Consider the following 19,952-nt stretch of genomic DNA (forward strand, 5'->3'; position numbering starts at 1 on the left):
GGTTGATGGAGGTGGAGGGGGGAGGAAGGAGAGGTTTGAAGAAGATGCAACACTGACCCAGAAAAATCATGACAACCACCTCCATTAAAAAGACAAGCAGTTACAGCTCACAACCACACCAACATCAGGCTTAAACATTTCACTGGGAAAACACACATATGCTTTCAAAAGAGAAGGAGAACACAGACAGAGGCTGTGGTGAGCAAAGTCAGTTTTATTTGAAGTTATGAAAGACACAAGATGCAGCAACACACCAGAGAACGTGTTAGTAGAAGAAAGAAAACAAGAGCATCAGATTCTACAGACATGCTTCTATTTGTCCCATCTCATCCCTCTCTTCTCATCTACCCATCTCCCTTCTCTAGTGTTCTACTATGTACAATGTCACACAATAATGAACAATATGAAATGGTTTGAAAAAGTGTGTGGAAAGCAAGTTTTAGTGGACTATACAGATGCTGAAGAACACAACCATGCCACATTAATCCACTGTACAGGAAGTGTGAGAGAGAGAGATAGCATTACAGGGCTCACTTTCAGACACAGCAGATCAAAGTTCAAATGGCTCTCAGCACTACAAAACATTGAGGGGAACCAATGAGAAATGAGAGAATTAAGTGTAACAGGACCTGCAGCTTAAATCAATGTTAGCGTCGATACAAGAGAAGCTGCATTTGCAGCATTTCTGGCATAATGGTGATTAGCACAATGTATAATTCTGACTCATACCTCAGGTTATTTGTTTTGTTTTAATACAATCAAACCAAAAATTATTCAGACATTTTTGATATTTCTGATATATTTTTACTAGTGGGTGCAGGACACTATAGTTCATTTATGTAAGTGGATAGCTAAATAAACTGTGACATATTATACCCAAAAATTATTCATACAGTGGACTACCAGTAAAATTGCTAAAAATTTGGAACCAAAAATTATTCAGACACTTTGACCTGACCCTGTTTTGCTTAAGTGTTATCTGACATAATTAAGATTAAGTTTTTCTGACACAGTTTAACTCTGAGATCTTGTCATATTTTATTACCATTTTTTTTTTTAAACTATAGTGAATAAACTGTATTAATGAACGAAATGTTCAAGGTGTCTAAATAAATTTCGGTTTGACTGTATATTATTTTGTTATATAATTTTAAGAAAATATAAAGGATCTTTAAGATTTCAATTTGCTTTTTTATTTAGCACTGCCTTGAATTAGCTATTTCACATAATAGATGTTTCCATATAGTCCACAAGACAAAATAATAGCCAAATAAAATGTTATTTTTTATAAATTCAGCTATAAATATTGTTTCAAAAGTATGACCACATGTTTAAAGTTCTTCACAATTATATTGAATCAAACTGAATTTATATTAAACTTGGAAGCTTGACAATTTACTGCATGATTTTTACTTTTTTAAAAATTTAAATTTGAGGAAAAAGATGAAGTTATTTTGCGGTAATCAACATTATGCCAGAAATGCTGTCGGGTTTAGCTTATTATTGAACCCAGAACATTGTTTTTATGGAGGATGTATGTCAAATGTACAGCATAGACATTAATCAGAGTAGAGTTTGTTTTAATTTGTCAAATTAAATATGACTTCTACTCCGACTAAGGTTTAAGCTCAGCTTTCCATTAAAGAATCATCTCATTTTGTGCCAAATGTGCATGTGTATTTTCTCTTTACACAGCTCTTTTACACAGATTTGCAATATAGTGCAAGTCACTGACTATTTTTGACTGATATGGTCACTATGGAGAACATAACAGCAAATAGGTTCGGAATGACATGAGAGTGAGTAAATGATGACAGAATCTCAATTCCTGTGTGAACTATTGCTTAAAAACACCAAAGCAGCTATATTAAGACTATAGCTGAGACGAAATATAGCTGAGACGAAAATTCCAGTCAGTGTTAGAGATGGGAAGGAAAATGGAGGATAGTCCCTCTGGAGTATTTGAGCAGGAAAACAGTGTGTTTACTAAGAGATTTATACAGCAGGAGACTCTGAGAAGTCAGTTAGAGACACAGAGACATAGTGGCATAGCTTACATCCCAGATGAACAGACAAACAGTTAAAGAGACTGACAGACAAGAAGAGACCTCTTTACGGGCATATTACAGACAGACAGATTATTATAGTGCTGCAGGATAGAAGAGAGACTTAGTTCAGCTTTGACAAGAAGGAAAGGCCAAGGAACTTGGCCTGGGTCGGGTCTGCTTTAGCCCACTTATGCCCACAGGAGGAGGAGGAGGAGGAAAGGTGCCGTTCGGAGAGAGGAGACGAAAAACATCAAAGCTGGAGAGGGGGGTGAGGAGGGCATCCATCATGCAGAAGGTAAGTTCAACAACCACAACAAGGCATCTGGAGTTATACCTGCCAACCACACGAGAAAGAAAGAGCAATGCAAGAGGAGGCAGAATAAGTACACAAGGAGGAGAGAGGTTATAGAGAAAGAGGAACAGAGACAATGTTATATTATTAGGGAGACTGAAATTGAAAGTGCAGACACTGAAAAAAGACAGATGAAAAAGCAAGAGATATAGAAAATGTTAGATTGCAGTAAGGCCTGAAACATACTGTACACAAGCAAATGAACACATGCTCAAATTCATGCCATTGGGGTCTGAAATTTGCCAGTGTAACCCCTCCGGTTCGCACAGCTCTTACTAGCTGATCTCCGTTACACTCACCCCCTAATCCTCACTTCCATTTGGGTCACGGGTCATGTAACCAGTCCGGTTCTACTCAGACCGCCCCGAGCCGGATTCGAACTGGCATTTCCTGCTTGGAAGGCAAGAGCGCTAACAAGGACACTAAGACCGAAGCCTCTAGCATCGGTCGCTAGTGTGCCTCTTGAGGCCAGGGGAGTGAGGTTTACTCACACAGCTCTTACTAGCTGGCCTCCGTTACACCAGAACACTCTTCTCTCTGCATTCTCAGAGTTGCCACAAGGGGCACTATAGCATTAGCGCAAACTTTTTCTTCTATGGTCAGTTTATTCTTCCAGGTCAGCTTCTGTCATGGTGAAGTAACAGTTTGAATAGAATCTTGGTGAGGAGAGTTTAATATGAGTGAATACTTCTCGCAAATATGACATGCAATATCCAAAATTCAGCAGTTCTGCAGCAATGAGTCCTGTTATGCTCATTTACAGGTTCATAATTTTGTTTATGGGGTCTACTAGAATACGTTTACATCATTTAATAGTAAAAAAAAAACAAAAAACTCCCTTTTACCTTATAATTTACATTGTTGCAGCACTTGTTTTCACCCTCTATTTGAACGCTGTTTTAGTTTCGGTTTCTTTAAAACCCGTCTTCTGAAAACCACTGTCTGCTCTGATTGGTCCGGACTCAGTTTGTTGTGATTGGCCTACTTCTTAGAGCTTGTCAGAAATGTAACGGCCCTCATCATAACCGGCAATTATCAGCTCTGGAGGCTTCCTGAGGCGCTGTAAACACTAATATAACTAAACTAATTATGGCGTCAGTTTCGAGCCCAAGCCAGAGTCTGATAATTAGAACAAGCTCATCAACCCGAACCACCTTTGCAAGCACGACTTGAGCTGGGGTAGAAAAAAAAAAACAGTGTCTCTTTGACAACACACTACTAACGCAACTCAACCAAACCCGGTCCCTTTTTATGCCCTGGGGTGGGAATTATTTAAATGAGGAATATTGTGGCGCGTTTGCTCACAGAAGAAAACTCAAGACTACAATTAAGGCATTTCAAGGAGGAATAACTCCCTTTGAAGTGACTTTGTGCTTTGTAACTTTGCAGACATTTTTCATGCTCAAAAAGCAACATTACACACTAAAGAAAGTTGAAAATATCTATAAAAAAAAAAAAAAACGAAGCATGATAGGACCCCTTAACAACCCAGAAACGAGTTAGCATTTTTGCACTTATGGTTCCATCGTCTTGGAGTCAATGGGTTTTTTGAATGGGTTTTTGGTTAAATGCCTGAAATAATGTCTGTGGTTAACACAAGCTCAAGATATGTTCACGTTTTATCCTATGACATAAAATGCATCCTTAATACCCCCTTTTTAAAGCTTTTACTTGTCTTAAAAAGGGCAACATGTGGCTGAATACGATTAAAGAGGTTGTTGGGGACATTAAACATCACGCCGAACAGAAAAACGCATCTACTCACTAGTCTCATTTTACAGCCTCGTTGTGTTTATTCTCGTGAAATTGCAAACTATTCTGACTCAAACTTTCCCACATTTAGGTTTTAAATAAAGATTGAAAGTTGTCGGTCGCTTAGTGGAAGTTGAAGTCATGCAACCGTGGTGTAATTCGTTTATAGCCTACATTTAGCTTTTTACTTCTGGTGATTGTATTTAAAATTTCAAAAATCATAAAAGTTATGTTCATTTATGAAGACTGTCTTGAACAAAGCGTGTAAGAATGATAAACTTTTGTTGGTCACAGAGCTTATTTTCAGCAATAATCCAAAAGCAAATGGAAAAAAATCCTGTCTGCTTTTTGTCGAGGGAACAAGGGTGATGCTAACTTCCGATTCTAACAAAGTTTACAAGGTACTAGGTTGATATATGTGCTTTTGTGGATCAAATAATCAATGTATTTGCCAGGTTTTTGGCATTGGTCTATATTCAAATGTCGTTCAAATGTATTAAAATGTTGCATTTACGCATAGTATGTGTTATTAAGTCAAGAGGGAACGTGAATGGATTGCGGCAATAATATACTCCTCAGAAGACTACAGCAACTCACAGGGGCATAAACAAAGCAAATGAAAGCTGGAACAAAACAAAGAACATAAATATTGTGCCGCTGTGATCACACATGGGATCATGTGCTTGTTTTGAGTAAAATGGCTGACCGAAATAAATTCCACACAGTAGTCTCATTTAGAGGGCAAAGCCACAGGCTGTTTTCCATGACTATTCCTACAACCCTGAGCAAGGTCTAAAAATGGCACACTATCAACCCTGAGGTCCCATTGATTTGAGCAAGCTGATACATTATGGACCTCAGATTTGACTGGGAGAGGGATACGGATAGATGAGGACAATAGCACAAAATGAGCTGGCAAGAGGTAAAAGCGAGAGGATATTTTAAGTGTACAAACAAACACGCATTCACAAATAGGATTAGAGCATGCATTCAATGAGACAAATCAGAAAAAACACACCAGGAGTACAGAACACACAGCCCACGCCAACATATTTGTTTGTGTGACCCCAACAAGCACGTGAATGTGAGACCTTGCTGATTTTATGTTATGCGTCTATGTGAGTGCCTGTAAGAAAACAAATTCATGTTTGAGAAAGAGATTTACAACATAACAGTACAGCATATAGTGAAGTACTGGGTCATATGTGTGCGAGAGAAAGAGACAAGGACATATAAGCAAGAAAGACAGGGAAGGAAAATTCAGGTGAATGAGATCACAGCCAAACCAGCTCGATGAATCTGATAGGAGCCTCCCACAATCTGGGGGGCGGGTTCTCGCCAAGGGGGATGCTGATTGGTTGTCTTGGAGCTACGGTTACTGTTGCTACGGCAGCATAAATGTTGTGACTCAGAATTGCAGAGAGACTACAGCAGAGGTGTGATGATCAAAACAGCAGCTATGAAACATCTGCCTTACAGAAGAGAAGGAGTTCATATTCATCTAATGAACAGCTACAAAGAGGAAGTTAATGAATGAGTTCTGCTTAGATTTATGATGATTCGGATCATTCATTAAACTTGTGGAATATTTTTAAACAATTCATTGTATCTGGCACATAAGAAATTGTTAATTTGAGGATTGAGTGTGTTTAAAAGACAAGCTGTGATTTAAACTGCAAATGCATGAGAATTATTTCAATATTGCAGCCCACCTGCTTAGCAATTTTTAGAGACCATAGATATATCAATAAATAATGGTTTTTGCTCTTGTTTAAAGACATGTTTTTCCTTTATATACATATATTTTATAAAATACAATGAAAGACGAAAATAATTCACTTATATGAATAAAACAGTATCAAATATTGATACTTTTTTAGTATATAAATTGTTTATGAATACACTACCACTTAAAGGTCTGGACAACTCTAATAATAATAATAATGATTATCATTAATATTAATAATATAACATATTACATTTATTATTAAAATAATTGTATAAAATTGAATAATAAATAATTTATTGCTATTATTATAAATATATATAGTAACATTATAATTAACATCTAAATGCATCTAAAATACATCTACAACTTCAAGAAACTTCAGTATAAGACTCTAAATCAAAATTTTTTTGTTAAATCATATATAAATTCAGTCCAAAATAAGCGTGTCCAAACGTTTGACTGGTAGTGCATTATGTATAAAGAATATGTACTAAATATAAACAGTGTGTATAAAACAATCTCAATGGATATAATGTCATTTTTGAGTTAATTCATGGTTGAAAGTGTTAATAGGTTTTCAAGTCAGGCCACTATAAAGCACTACATGGCAAATAAATTAGACACTCAATCAGCATGAGGACTATGACTGCAACAATGTATGGAGTCAGAAAGTATAAAGAGTAACTTCAATTTAACACTATTTAAACAGGCCAATGCAAATTTAACACGCTGCTCTTTGAGAGCAATAGTGCTGAAGGTTACTTTCATACTTTCGATACTAAACTCCATACAAGCCACTGTTATAATAAAATTAACTGCATCTGATTTCAGGTTTGATCTGCTTCCAGTGATTCATGCTCCTGTTTTAAATAGAGTTTGATCAATGCGTTGGCACACATCCGAATGCATTATTCTTAATGTAATCTAATTCTGGATGTGAGGTGGGGTGGATGTATGAGGGAATCATTGTGTCTTGTCTGGTCAGAATTACATGCTACCCTACATCACTATCCTCTCACTGTATATTTATGCCTGCCAGGACTCGTGGGACCCATGGGACATTGTAGTGTGTGAGGGCTTGGGCGGTGTGTACTGTACTTACCCCGTTCCACTCCACGCTCATACTCACTTCCTCTCCTCCGTCAGGGCCGCTTTCGTACTTCACCGTGTCAGAGGTCAGGCTCTCACGGCTCCGCTGCTTCTCTCGTACTTCAGGGTCTCCCAGCACTTCCGCCACACGCTGCTTATGCGCCGTGTCCAGACCCTGCAGGAAGACAGATGAGAAAACGCAGTGAAAATTAACAAATATGATCTGAGCCAAATTTTTTTTTTTTTTTTTTTTTAAATCAGCTTTGACCTACAACCTATCTTCATATTTATGGAAATTTATAGTGACTTTATATTCTAGAGAACCTTAAAATTTTAAAAAATATATATTAAATAAAATATTATTACATAATATTCAACAAAATACTAATATTATATATATATATATATATATATATATATATATATATATATATATATATATGTTAAAAAAGCTTTCTTTTTACTGACCCCAAACTTTTAAATGGTAGTATATGTAAAATGCAAATGCAAAGCGTGCAAACTCCCATTAAGGAAATACTCTTTTACGTAATTATGCAACCAAATAAGCTTCCTGACTGTGATAGCATTATAGAAAGCTTTAAGCACCTGGCAGTACAACAAGCTAAACCTTTATAAGACCTTAATAAAAACCAATGGAATCCTGAGTGACAGCTGTCAATTTAAGGTTGACCCATTTGTATTTCACCAACAGACCACACACACCTGTTTTCTGGAGCGCAGAGCCGCCTCCTCCAGGGTCTCTGCAGCCTCAAACTTGCCCTGTCTCCTGTAGAGAGCGCCAAGATTCTTCAGCGTGGTCGTCACAGTGGGGCTGCAGGCAGCAAAATTCAGACAGGAAGACATTTCATTGTGATGCTGCAGCGGTAAGACTGTAAAATCTTGAGGCTATGCAAAATGTGTATATTTGTATGAATGCATGCAGCAGATGAGGGAATATCTGACCTGTCTACTTTACAGGCCTTGTACCAGCCACCATACTCTCCAAACGGAGAGCCATCCTTTTGCTTGCCCTGAAACACAGAAAGCACTTAGAAATGCACTCTCAAAAACAGTGAAAGTACCATCTGGACAGTGCTGATATTCAATGTTAATACACAGTATAAACATTACTCTTATCCGGTGACACTTGACTTGTCCTCACCTTGCTCTGCTCTTCTCTCTCCTCTGCATGCATCCAGATGGGTTTATTTTCATCTGCAGGGGGGAAACAGAGGACAACATCACTTCAAGCCCAAACACATTCCTAGCCATTAAGTTCAATATAATGAGTGATGGTGTTTTTCCAGTGCCTGAGGTAACCAGTGAGTTCACTGACAGAAACAGTGGGAGCTTTTAGCTTACAACTGAGCTCTTGGTTAGAGCTTCACAAATTAATCAACATCTCTTCCTGCCAGTGTGTGTGTGCGTGTGTGTGTGTGTGTGTGTGTGTGTGTGTGTGTGTGTGTGTGTGTGAGTGTGTGTGTGTGAGAGAGTGTGTGAGCGTGTAAGAGAAGGAAAGAAGATAAAAGAACTATAGTCACAAAAAGGAGTTTGAAAGTGCGTGTACATTAGGACTGGGTGATATAAATATTGTATATATGGATATATTTCAGCCACTGACAATCAATAAATCTCACAGCAACATTTACCAATATTTATGTATGTTTCTAATTAAAACATGTTAATACATACTACTGTTCATAAGTTTGAGGTCAGTAAGATTTTTTTTAAAAGAAATTGCCATTAAATGGATCAAAACTGACAGTAAAAACATTTATAATCATACAAAATATCTGTCAAATAAATGCTGTTCCTTTGAACATTCGATCCTTCAAAGAATCCTGAAAAAATCGATCACGATTTGCACAAAAATATTAAGCAGCATAACTGTTTTCAACATTGATAATACTAAGAAATGTTTTTTTGAGCACCAAATCTTAAACCAAATCTTAATATTAGAATTATTTCTGAAGCATCATAAGTAATGGCTGCTGAAAACTCAGATTTGCCATCACAGGAAAAAGTTACATTTTAAAATATATTCAAATAGAAATAGTTATTTTAAATTAATATGATTTCACAATATTAGTTTTTACCGTAATTTTAATTAAATAAATGCAGCCTTGGTGAGCATAAGAGACTTCTTTCAAAAACAATAAAAAAATCGTACCGACCCCCAAACTTTTGAAAGGCAGTGTATGAAAAATACCACACTGTGAGCAATATTAAACAGAGACAGTATTAAAAAAATTATAGACAATATTAAAACATTTCTGACTGAGCACTATCATGGTTAGAAGCTGCAAGCGATCTCATAATTGCAAAATTAGTCTAATGGCACAATCTTTAGGAAACTTAATGGCCAAATATTGCCATTTTCACAAAGATGATTCATTTTTATATTGCTAGCAAAGTCATAACACATATATAATGAATGAATAGCATATCCTCCAGCCGTAAGGAGCATGTTAAGCTTCACTATGAATTCTGCAAAATTCCAGTGTGGTAAGCTGTGCTGCTGCTGACTGTACAAACCCTGCTCAGAAAGTTTGTGAGGTTTAGTTTTAAGTAGAATAGTGTAGAGCACATTTAAATATTCCATAGAGAACAATGCAAAAAAGGTATTGTGAAAATGCTTAGGTCAGGAAAAAAAAAAAAAACACATACCATCTACAGAGCCAAACTCTCTCTCATGGGCTCTGGTCAGGATCTCTTTATATAGAGTCTCTGCCTGCTTGAATTTCCCCTGTTTCAGATAGCATGAAGCCTGAGAAAGAGAGAAATGGGTCAGAAACAGGGATGTACTTATTTGAACATTTTTAACAATTTATCTAGATTACATTTGACTAAGTATATTTATGGACTATATTATGTGCAGAAAAAAGTTAGACTCTACAATACAATAAAAATGCAACTAATTAATTTTAAATACATCAACCTTTGGTGCTTGTGCTTGATTGCATTTGTTGTTAATTTGATCAATAATTGTCTGATAAATATCAATGTTTGATATACTCTATATCTAATCATTGCTGGCATAAACCCTAAACATCAGTCTGCTGAATACAGAGCCCCTAAAGGGACATGGTGATGGAAAAAATATATTTCAATCCTTTTGCGTTCCTTCGCAATAGTTTTGCGCTCCCTTTGAGAAACTTTGCATTTACTCGCAAAATGTTTGTGTTCTTTGCGATCGAACACAGTTTCACATTTTGAGAGTGAACGCAAAGTTTCTCGGGGGAACGCAGAACTTTTGTGAGAACGCAAAAGCACTGACTTATAACTTTTCCTCCCATCTCATATTTTTTTCCTTCACCATGTCCCTTTAGGGTCTCCATTGCTGAAATATGTTTTAGTCTGAGCAGGACTATTTACTCTAAAAGCTTTTTCCATTACACCAAAAGCACAATGAGCCATATCTGATGTGTATAATCTGCTGAGATGACAGAAATACAGCAGTAACATTGCAGACACCACAGCATATGGATACATTTCTTAATATTAATCAAAAAACTGACCAGACAGAAGATCATTTCAAATTGAATCTGCGTTATTCTAATGGGATATTTGATTGCCAAGTTAATCCATTATTTATCTCTGACAGTGTATACTGGAGGCTTTGTTTTTCTCTAAACATGCTCAGATAACTCCACAAATGGAGGTCTGTTTGCTAGTTAAATGAATGGAGGGTGTGAAGTGCGAGTGTGTTTGTACCAGGTTGTTTTTGGTCTTGGCCACATTGGCGTCGTCAGGGCCCAGTTTGGTCTGGTAGATCTCCAGGGCTCTCTGGTAGTAGTACTCCACCTCTTCATACTTGCCTTGGTTCTGACACAGCAAGGCCAGATTATTCAGCTGCTTAGCAACATCAGGGTGGTCCTTCCCCAGCACCTGACACACAAACACAAACATACCCTGTTATTCAGCTGCCTTATCTGTGTTACACTGATTGTAGCAGTATACACCCACCTACAGAGAGAGGATGACCAGGTTTTTAAGCTGTTTGGAGAGGTTAAGTATAGTAATGCTTACTATGGTGGCTGTAGGAATGGAAGTCCCACCTACCAATTAAAATGGTCCCTTTTGCAGTCACTGCACTGCTTTTCCATTGTTTTTCTATGTAAACATGGAAGTGTTTGACCACTGTGCTCGCTTGTAAAAGGGTTCTAAAAATGTGGCGCTCAAGTAAAAAAGTTAATCTTTTAAACATATCTTGGGCCATTCACACAGACAAGCACAATGGTCAAACATGTCCATCTAGCACGTTTACAAAGAAAAACAATGGAATTTGGAATGCAAAAACGCATTGTTTTTCTTTGTAAACGTGCTAGATGGACGTGTTTGACCATTGTGCATGTGTCTCACATCTTTTGCAGCGCTTCTTCTTTTACATTGTTATTCTACATGAGCATTGATGTTTTGAACGTCGGCGCGATGCGACAAATTTCCGACAATTAACTGTTGCCCCGTTCTATTTCTGACATACTACAAACACTCGCGCAACTTCTGACACAAAGGACAAATGGATTTGCAACATTTGCTTTGTCACGTCCAGACAGCCCTCGGATTCACCAGTACAATTGTGGGTAATAAAGAGAAACCACGGTGTGTTGTGTGCGCCTCAGAATATTAGCTTCTGACAGTATGAAGCAGAATAAATTAAGATGCCACTTAGATACTTCACATCATGAAAACAAAGAGAAGCCTGTTTAAGTTGAAAAGTTGTAGTACTGTATTTATTACAATGTTTCAAATAAATGCAAGCAAGGTTATGCCTGAGTCTTTATGTGGGGGGCTTGAAAATATTTCTCTACAAAAGGGGGTCTAGCAGAAAAATTTTTGGAACCACTGCTCTAGAAAGTGCATGCAAATGAATTGAACCAGTCTAAAAAACAAAGGTGTTTTTTTTTTTAGAGTGATTTGAGCAAAAGCAGCATTTACAATACTAATGTCATTAGATTTTACTGCTGATTTGAAATATGTTTGAAATTAAATGATTCCTGACTTCATTCTTAGCCGTCTCTATCTCTGTTCATAAAAGGCAGGCCTTAAGGGGGATTTTATTGATTAATTACAATGAGCAGCCGTGTTTGTCTCTTTACCTCTCAATTGTTGTTCATGCTCATGTTGAGAGATATTGACTCTTCACAGCGAGGGGCTCTGTGACCGTCTGCATGCTAGGGTTGTGATTCAATGTTTTTTGAAGTTGAAAAAAAACTTTTGCCAACACTATCGCTATTCTTTATCCAAACCAACATCAGTTTCAGAAGTAATACATAAGGCCTGAGCAGTATGACAACAGATACCATGTGCTTCAAGTGAATCTACCATGATGCTTAAAACCCCCAAAAAGGCTTTTATAAAACTCTGCCAGCAGCAATATTATTACAGAAAAATTGTCAATAACATCTTATAAGGGTCAATGACGTGACGCTATTTTTTTTTTTTTTTTGTGTCCATATGGTTTAGTTAAATTTAAAAGGGTTAAAAATTTTTTAAAAAAATTGCAAATTACTTGCATACATTCTCTTTTTTGAGGACAAAGTCTAAAATTTCTGGTTTTAATTCATTTTGAGAGAATATTTGGGGGATGATTGCAAAAAATGTCAATGTGGTGTAATCGTCAAAACTTTTTACCAAATAATTGATCTCGTTTAAAAAAGGTGAAATTCTCAATAAATAAATTCTCAATAATAATTCTCAGTAAATAAAAGTAAATGGAACACCATTGTTCTGGATATTAAAATTAATTTGGGGAATCATGTGAGTCAAGTCAAGTTCCTGAAGTGTCAAGGTGGCGTAACGACCTTTCAAAGAGCCATTTTGTTAAAATTGTGCAAGAATCATGTGACATGAGTATTAACTTTTTTAAATATTCCCAACAAGGCCATGTGCTTACATAGGTGTCCATGATAATGCCTGTCAAATTTGATTTTAAATTGAAATGTCAAATGGTATAACCGGTTACACAATTTGACTCCTATTACAAGCCTTTCTGTTATGGGGCCAATTTAGTCAAATATCCATAGTTTATGATGCTGATTAAAGATGTAATATAAACTAACCTACTATTTGGAACTATTTTAAAGTGTTTTTTTTTTATTGAGAATTTCACCTTTTTAAACAAGATCAATTATTTGGTACAAAGTTTTTACGGTTACAGCAAATTGACATTTTTTAAATCATCCTCCACATATTCTCTCAAAATGAATTAAAACAGACTTGGTCCTCAAAAAAGTGAATGTATGCAAGTAATTTGCTAATTTATTTAGAAATTTTAACCCTTTTAAATTTAATTAAACCATATGGACACAAAAAAAAAAAATTTGTGTCACGCCATTGAACCATAAAACAAACTGTTCTAATAAACTATAATAAATAAGCTAATTTATAAACAACAGATAAACTATATTGTGATATATACCATTATATGTACAATACGTGTGTTTTCTATTTTAATATATTTTAAAATGATTTTTTTCCCTGTGATGACAGCTTATTCTCAGCATCATTACTCCAGTCTTCAGTGTCACATGATCCACATAACCCAGAAATCATTCTAATATGCTGACTTTGATATAAATAAGAAATGTTTCTTGAGTACCAATGTTGAAAACAGTTGCGAAAGTAAAAAAAAAAAAAAAACAGCATTTATTTTAAATAAAAATCTTTTGTAATGTTATAAATGTTTACTGTCACTTTTGATCAATATAATGCATTCTTGCTGAATAAAAGTATTAATTTCTTCTGTAGAAAACGGTAGTGTAAGATTTTGGTCATACCGCAATAGAAAGGACAATATGTCTGCAGAAGTTAAGCGACGAGAGTTTGAATTCAGCAGATTGTCTAAGCTCTTTCTCTCAGCTCTGCATGTGTGAGACGCAGCACTCTGAGTAAGACTCTCAAGACTTGCAGTAAGAGCTTTATCACACAGGCTTAGAAGAACGCTCTACATAAAGAGATCGAAATAAATCTGTGGCGCCACAGGAGGGAGTGGGAATAGTGTCTAAGCACACCATTCTCATCTGTACAGGTGTGTTATTCTGCAATGTGGTATATTTGGATAAGGGGGAAAGAAAAAAAAGTGTGAAGAGAACTACGGAAGAACAATATCATAATAAAACTCCATGTAGACGAAAATAGTAAGTCCTAAAGTTCTCAGCTGATCAAAATACCATCATACGTACACACATACAAGTGCATTTAGCCCAGAACACAGCATTGCTTTTGGATGTTCTTTAAGTTCCGTCACAAATACTTTTTTTTTTTTTTGTATCTTTAGGTTCGGTATTAAAAATGACAGTGTGAACGCTAAGCGAACCAGGACTAAATGTATTGTCCAGACCAAAAGAACTACGAGAACCTAACTACAAGTGTGAACACACCCTTAGAGCTCAGAAGATAAATGTTTTAAGAGTCTTTCCACATCTCTCCTGAGCCTAAAATAAGTCAGAGCTTTCAAGAATGGATGCTTTATTCTTTCGTCTTTGAAACACACAGGGATGAATGAAAGAGAGGGAGAGAGTAAGGTGATGCACAGAACTCAGAATGTGAGTTATGTTTTGAGATGCAAAACCGGTTGGGAAAGATTTAAAGATCAAATTTATCACAAAGTCATACACATAATTCATTAATTTGACCTCTGACTCACCTTCTCTCTGATCTCCAGTGCCCTTTTACACAGAGGCTCTGCTTCCTTGTACTTCCCTCGTTTGCCATAAAGAACGGCCAGGTTGTTCAGAGTGGCAGCCACCTGCATACACAGGAAAACATACACATATATTTATATACACAGATATATTTCAAACTCATTCAACCCATCAATGATTCTGAATTGGTGCAATCATTTATATACAATTAGTCATTTCATCTTACAGAAAATGATTACTTGATGGAAATCCGATCAAGGTCAAATTTTCCTAGTGTTGGCAGATTAACACGCATATACACCCTGTGCATTGTGACAGATGTGTTCTGATCAACTTTTGATTAAGATACTTCAGTGCATGTGAGACACATACGTGTGTGACAGACAGCAAGAGTGAGAAAAAGTAAAAAGGAAAGGGCAAATTTATATTTTTTGGCCTTGTGATGATATTAGATATTTATATTCATCTCTCTATATTTACATATTTATTCTGAAAAAGGGTTGTTTTTTCTATCAGTTTGAATCTAGTATTTGGCTGCAACAGCTATTTGATGAAATGAAGGTTTCTCTGTTTAATATAAGCACTAAAACAAAGTAAAAAAAAAAGGAAGAAAAAAAGTGAATCAAGCCGTTTTTTCCGCACTGTTTTACCACTAAATTAACACCATGAATAATAATAATATTTAATCATAATGTTTATGGGTTATTGATGAATAAGGCTGTTAAAAGTGTAAAAAAACAAAAAAAAAAACATAATGGAGATATAATTAATTTTTATTAAGCGTTAACAATGAGATTATGCGGTTTTTATAATCAATTAACGCTGCTTTTGTCATTTTTTACAAGATGGACAAAATTTGGCACCAAAAAGTCAGTTTAACCAAAATTTCGGTTTTACTGAATGACACTTTTGGTTAGACCGAATGACGATATTTTGAAACTATGCCAACAGGCTGATATCTAGCTAGCTAGCAAGAGGACAATCAAAAATTTTATATTTAGTACAAGTTTTTAAAATATTACAACATTTTCCATGTTTTATAGCGGTTGTACCGAATGACCTGATGTTTCGGGACATGCGTATGAGCAAGTGAAAACATGAATTTTTCAAATAGTTAAAAGAGAGTTAGTTTGCTTCACGACCATGTGGTCCTTTGCAGGTGTCTGAACCATGTCACATCAATTTTAATACCATTTTGCACTATGTTGATATATGATGTTATAAATTCATGCCAGAATAAAAAAAAAAAAAAAAAATTATATATATATATATATATATATATATATATATATATATATATATATATATATATATATATATATATATATACACACACACACACACACACACACACATTTATTACATTTTAAGATATGTTAACCACAAATGAAATGGCTGTATTGGCCTCTGGATGGTTAAACCGAATGACCTTTTGACACTTAATACCTTTATATGTAGTAAAATATAATTAAAACCTTTTGGATTCAATAAAAAAAATGACCCGTCACGTCATTGACCCTTACACAACTTATTTGATAATGCAAACAATAATACATTTTTTTTTTTTTATCCGTTTATTGATACAAAAATATTAAACTGAAATTAATTTACAGAAATGAATCAAATTGGCCAATTCTAACAGCAAGTTTAAATCAGAGATGGTAAATATTAAAGTAATAAAATTTCGTTCTTAACACACTTGCAAGTTGTGAGACGAGGAAGGATTGTGAAACCAGTCTGAAAAGTGCATTAAAGTCATTATATTCACAATGTTGTTTAATTTCATATCACCCAGAAAATCATCACAAAGATATTGTGAATATTCAGCATATATCATCCAGTTTTAGGAAACAGCCAGGTAGAAGATAAAGTACGAAACAGAAGACAGATCTATAAAAGGTGTTAAAGCATCTAACCTCTGCAGAGAATTGTGGGACGCTGGTCCTGATGAGAGGGTAAGACACAAGCTTCACATGACAAACTCAAACTTCAGCAGTCTGTGCCGCTTATTTCAATACACACAATATACTCACACACAGCACAGACGGACTGTTTGTACTGTTTTCCCTGTAATGTGGAGAGCACACTGATGAGAGCAGGACCAGTTCTTACCGCAGGGTGGTCTTTGCCCAGGGTCTTCTCTCTAATTGCCAATGCATCGTTAAGGAGGTTTGCTGCCTCTTTGTATTTATTCTGGTCCCTGGAGAGCAGAAAACACTTTCACATCAATCTATTGCGACTCGTTGTGCAACAAAGGTCTTTCTCACAAGAAGCTGTTTCCATGGCAACAGGGTGGTGGCACAATAGCTGAATATCCCAACGGCTTGTGAGCCGGATATTACCATAGTTTACAACAAAAGCTATGGAAAATGAGGTTCTCAGCCCATTTGTTTAAAGCACTTGTTGATACCATACTGCGGTTTAAGATACATTAGAGATTCAATAGGGAATTTTTCCACTTAAAGCGCTGCTGCATATTAAGTTGTGATAGAACAAAGTATTTAACATGAAACAAACTACATCACTTTTGAACGAAGAGTTTTTTAATGTTTTTGGAATGTCTCTTATGCTCACCAAGGCTGCATTTATTTGATCGACAACAGTAAAAACGCTAATACTGTGAAATATTATTACAATTTAAAATAAATGTTTCTATTTAAATATATATTAAAATGTAATTTATTAATGTATTATTATTATTATCAATGTTGAAAGCATTGTTGTGCTGCTTAATATTTTTGTGTAAATCATGATGCATTTTTTCATGATTCTTTGATGAATAGAAAGTTCAAAAACAGCAATTATTTGAAATAGATTAATTTCCTGAATAAAAGTAGTAATTTTTCAAAAAATTATTGAGCCCAAACTTTTGAATGGTAGTGTACATAAATGAGCAGGACCAACATGCTGAAAATTGTACAGTAAAGTCTGCTGAGCGGACAGTTAACCAATATATAAAGTTCTTTTCTGACCTGTAAACAAGGGCGAGAATGTTCAGCATGGTGGCTACATCGGGATGATCGTGTCCAGATGTTTTCTCTAGATCCTCCAGAGCCTGTTTGCAGAGAGGAACGGCTACCTCATACCTGCCCTGTGAGGCGTATTGGATCACCAGGTTGTGGAGGGTTCGGAGACGAGCTGGGATCTCGTAACCGCCCTGCTGCGCTGCTGCCACTGCACTGCTGTGAGGAGGCTGGACTGGGAAGAAAAAAAAAAAATCATAAAACATAGTAAAAATCTTTTAATATCTGCTGTCTATAGCTATGTTCCAATACCTAGTTAGCTGCCTACCTAGACAGCATTAGTAAGCAAAACAGACCCAAAACAAATGGTGTGCCTTCAAAGGCACATTTGCTGCATCCGAAATCGCATACTGTCTGAGTAGGTACTACATTTAAATTTGAATTTATTTTGAAACTATTAAAAAAGTATGTTCTATATAGTAGGGGTTAAAGGGTTAGTTCACCCAAAAATTAAAATTATCTCATGATTTACTCACCCTCAAGCCATCCTAGGTGTATATGACTATCCTCTTTCAGACGAACACAATCGGAAATATATTTAAAAATATCCTTGCTCCTTGAAGCTTTATAATGGTTGTGAATGGGGGGACACATTTTGAAGCCAAAAAAAAAAAATGCATCTATCCATAATAAAAATAATCCATACGGCTCCAGTGGGTTAATAAAGACCTTCTGAAGTGAAGTGATGGGTTTTTGTAAGAAAAATATCCATATTTAAAACTTTATTAATTCAAATAACTAGCTTCCGGCGGATGACCGTACGCATACTGCTCAAGTTGACTTGCGCCAAATCACGGGATAATTTTCATTTTGGGGTGAACTATCCCTTTAAACAACTTCAGATTTTTTAAAGTCGCCATTTACATGATTAAAATTGAGTCGACGTTGACTAGTCGCTGATGACTTCATTAATGAACAAATAAGCCTGAACCTCAAGCTGTGACTCAAATGCATATGATAATAAAAATCGATTAATAATTTAAATACTTTTAATCTTGAGCCTCAGCTTAAATTTGTTGAGAACCACTAGACTAATGGAATAAGTCTCTTATGTGGTCGTTAACATGCTGTCCATGTGGGGTGTTTGAAATCAGTCACTTTCAGAAGCTGCCAATGTAAATGGTAGCAGACAGTTCACTAGGTTTTTCCTGGAACAAAGCCCATTTTGTTTGAATTAAGATGGTCAATTAGCAGAAGTCAACATGTAGCTTTCCACTAAAAATAAAAAAAAATATGAACTGAGACCCCAGAAAGAACTTCTTACTAAGACTGTCATAAATAGGCACAAGATCTAAGAGCACATATTTCCTGATTAGAAACTTGCCTCATACTTAAAAAGACCAAAACAAACTTTAAATTTGCCAGCTCAAATAAACTAAGAACTATCAAATACGTGGCAGAGCAAAATGACAGTGAAAGGATTACATCCACACTACTTCAGGAATGAGGGGAAGAATTAATGCGATGTTTCTTAGAGCAGATTAATGTCGGTTCCTTTGAAAAACTCAGCTGGAGATCATTTGCTGCAGGGATGCATCACTGACAGTCACACAGCCTTCTGGCATTCATGTGTCAGAATCAGGGCTAATCTGAGCACGGCAGTGTCAGCCTGCGACATATGATGCTTTAAACTCCCGTGCACTGTTGCGCTTTCTGCCACAACACGACTGAGGCTGCCCTTTGATCCTCCTCCACAGTCAATGAGGCAATTATCAGGCAGGAGAACAGAGAAAGTGGAGGGGGGGGGGAAGAAAATGCAAGACGGGAAACTGTTTAGCAGAAAATATGAGAATTAAGAACTGTAGTTCTTTTCTTTTCCCCCAACAATACCTTGTTCCTTTTAAGTCCTCCATAATTTACACTTTTTACATTTTTATTTTGAGCTTGTAAACAAATTATATGATTTTTTTGTATCTTCATTTTCATATTCTGGTTGTACCGTGGTACAGTGATGTATCAGATGGAAATACCACGCTACTGTGAAGTACAGTGGGGTACAAAAATCTGAGACCACATTGAAAAACTTGGAATTTAAAACTGGGAATACATTGAAAATTTGTTTATATTTAAACTAATATAAATATAGAGATATATTCAGTATATACTACTGCTCAAATGTTTGAGGTCAGTATTTTTTAATAATTATTTCTAGACAGTAATCAAATCTGTGACATTTGTATTTATTTATTTATTTATTTTTTAGAAAATGTATAAAAACAGAAAAAAAATCCAAAAGAGTCCAAAATAGAAGTGTTTCTACTAGTGGCTTCAGACTTTTAGATCACAAATGTATATAATAATCCTGAATGGTTC

The 19,952-nt window shown here is 35.8% G+C and overlaps 1 protein-coding gene across 6 annotated transcripts in view; it reads right to left on the reverse strand.

Annotated features, from left to right (window-relative positions):
• klc1a (kinesin light chain 1a) overlaps nt 1-19,952 on the reverse strand; it is a 41,751-nt gene that overhangs the window by 8,888 nt on the left and 12,911 nt on the right. For 3 of the 6 annotated variants that reach the window (XM_051916226.1, XM_051916223.1, XM_051916224.1), the window contains exons 6-14: nt 17,589-17,814; nt 16,729-16,816; nt 14,619-14,720; nt 10,685-10,858; nt 9,638-9,737; nt 8,133-8,185; nt 7,934-8,001; nt 7,694-7,802; nt 6,984-7,145 (exon numbers count right to left, since the gene is read on the reverse strand). In XM_051916226.1, coding sequence (XP_051772186.1) covers nt 6,984-7,145; nt 7,694-7,802; nt 7,934-8,001; nt 8,133-8,185; nt 9,638-9,737; nt 10,685-10,858; nt 14,619-14,720; nt 16,729-16,816; nt 17,589-17,814 — 1,082 coding nt within the window. Of the gene's footprint in view, nt 1-194; nt 2,383-6,983; nt 7,146-7,693; nt 7,803-7,933; nt 8,002-8,132; nt 8,186-9,637; nt 9,738-10,684; nt 10,859-14,618; nt 14,721-16,728; nt 16,817-17,588; nt 17,815-19,952 lie in introns of those variants that run through there. The other 3 variants (XM_051916227.1, XM_051916225.1, XM_051916228.1) reach the window with 2 other exon arrangements.

Source organism: Ctenopharyngodon idella, chromosome 13 (assembly GCF_019924925.1).
Source record: "Ctenopharyngodon idella isolate HZGC_01 chromosome 13, HZGC01, whole genome shotgun sequence".
Taxonomy (NCBI): Eukaryota; Metazoa; Chordata; class Actinopteri; order Cypriniformes; family Xenocyprididae; genus Ctenopharyngodon; species Ctenopharyngodon idella.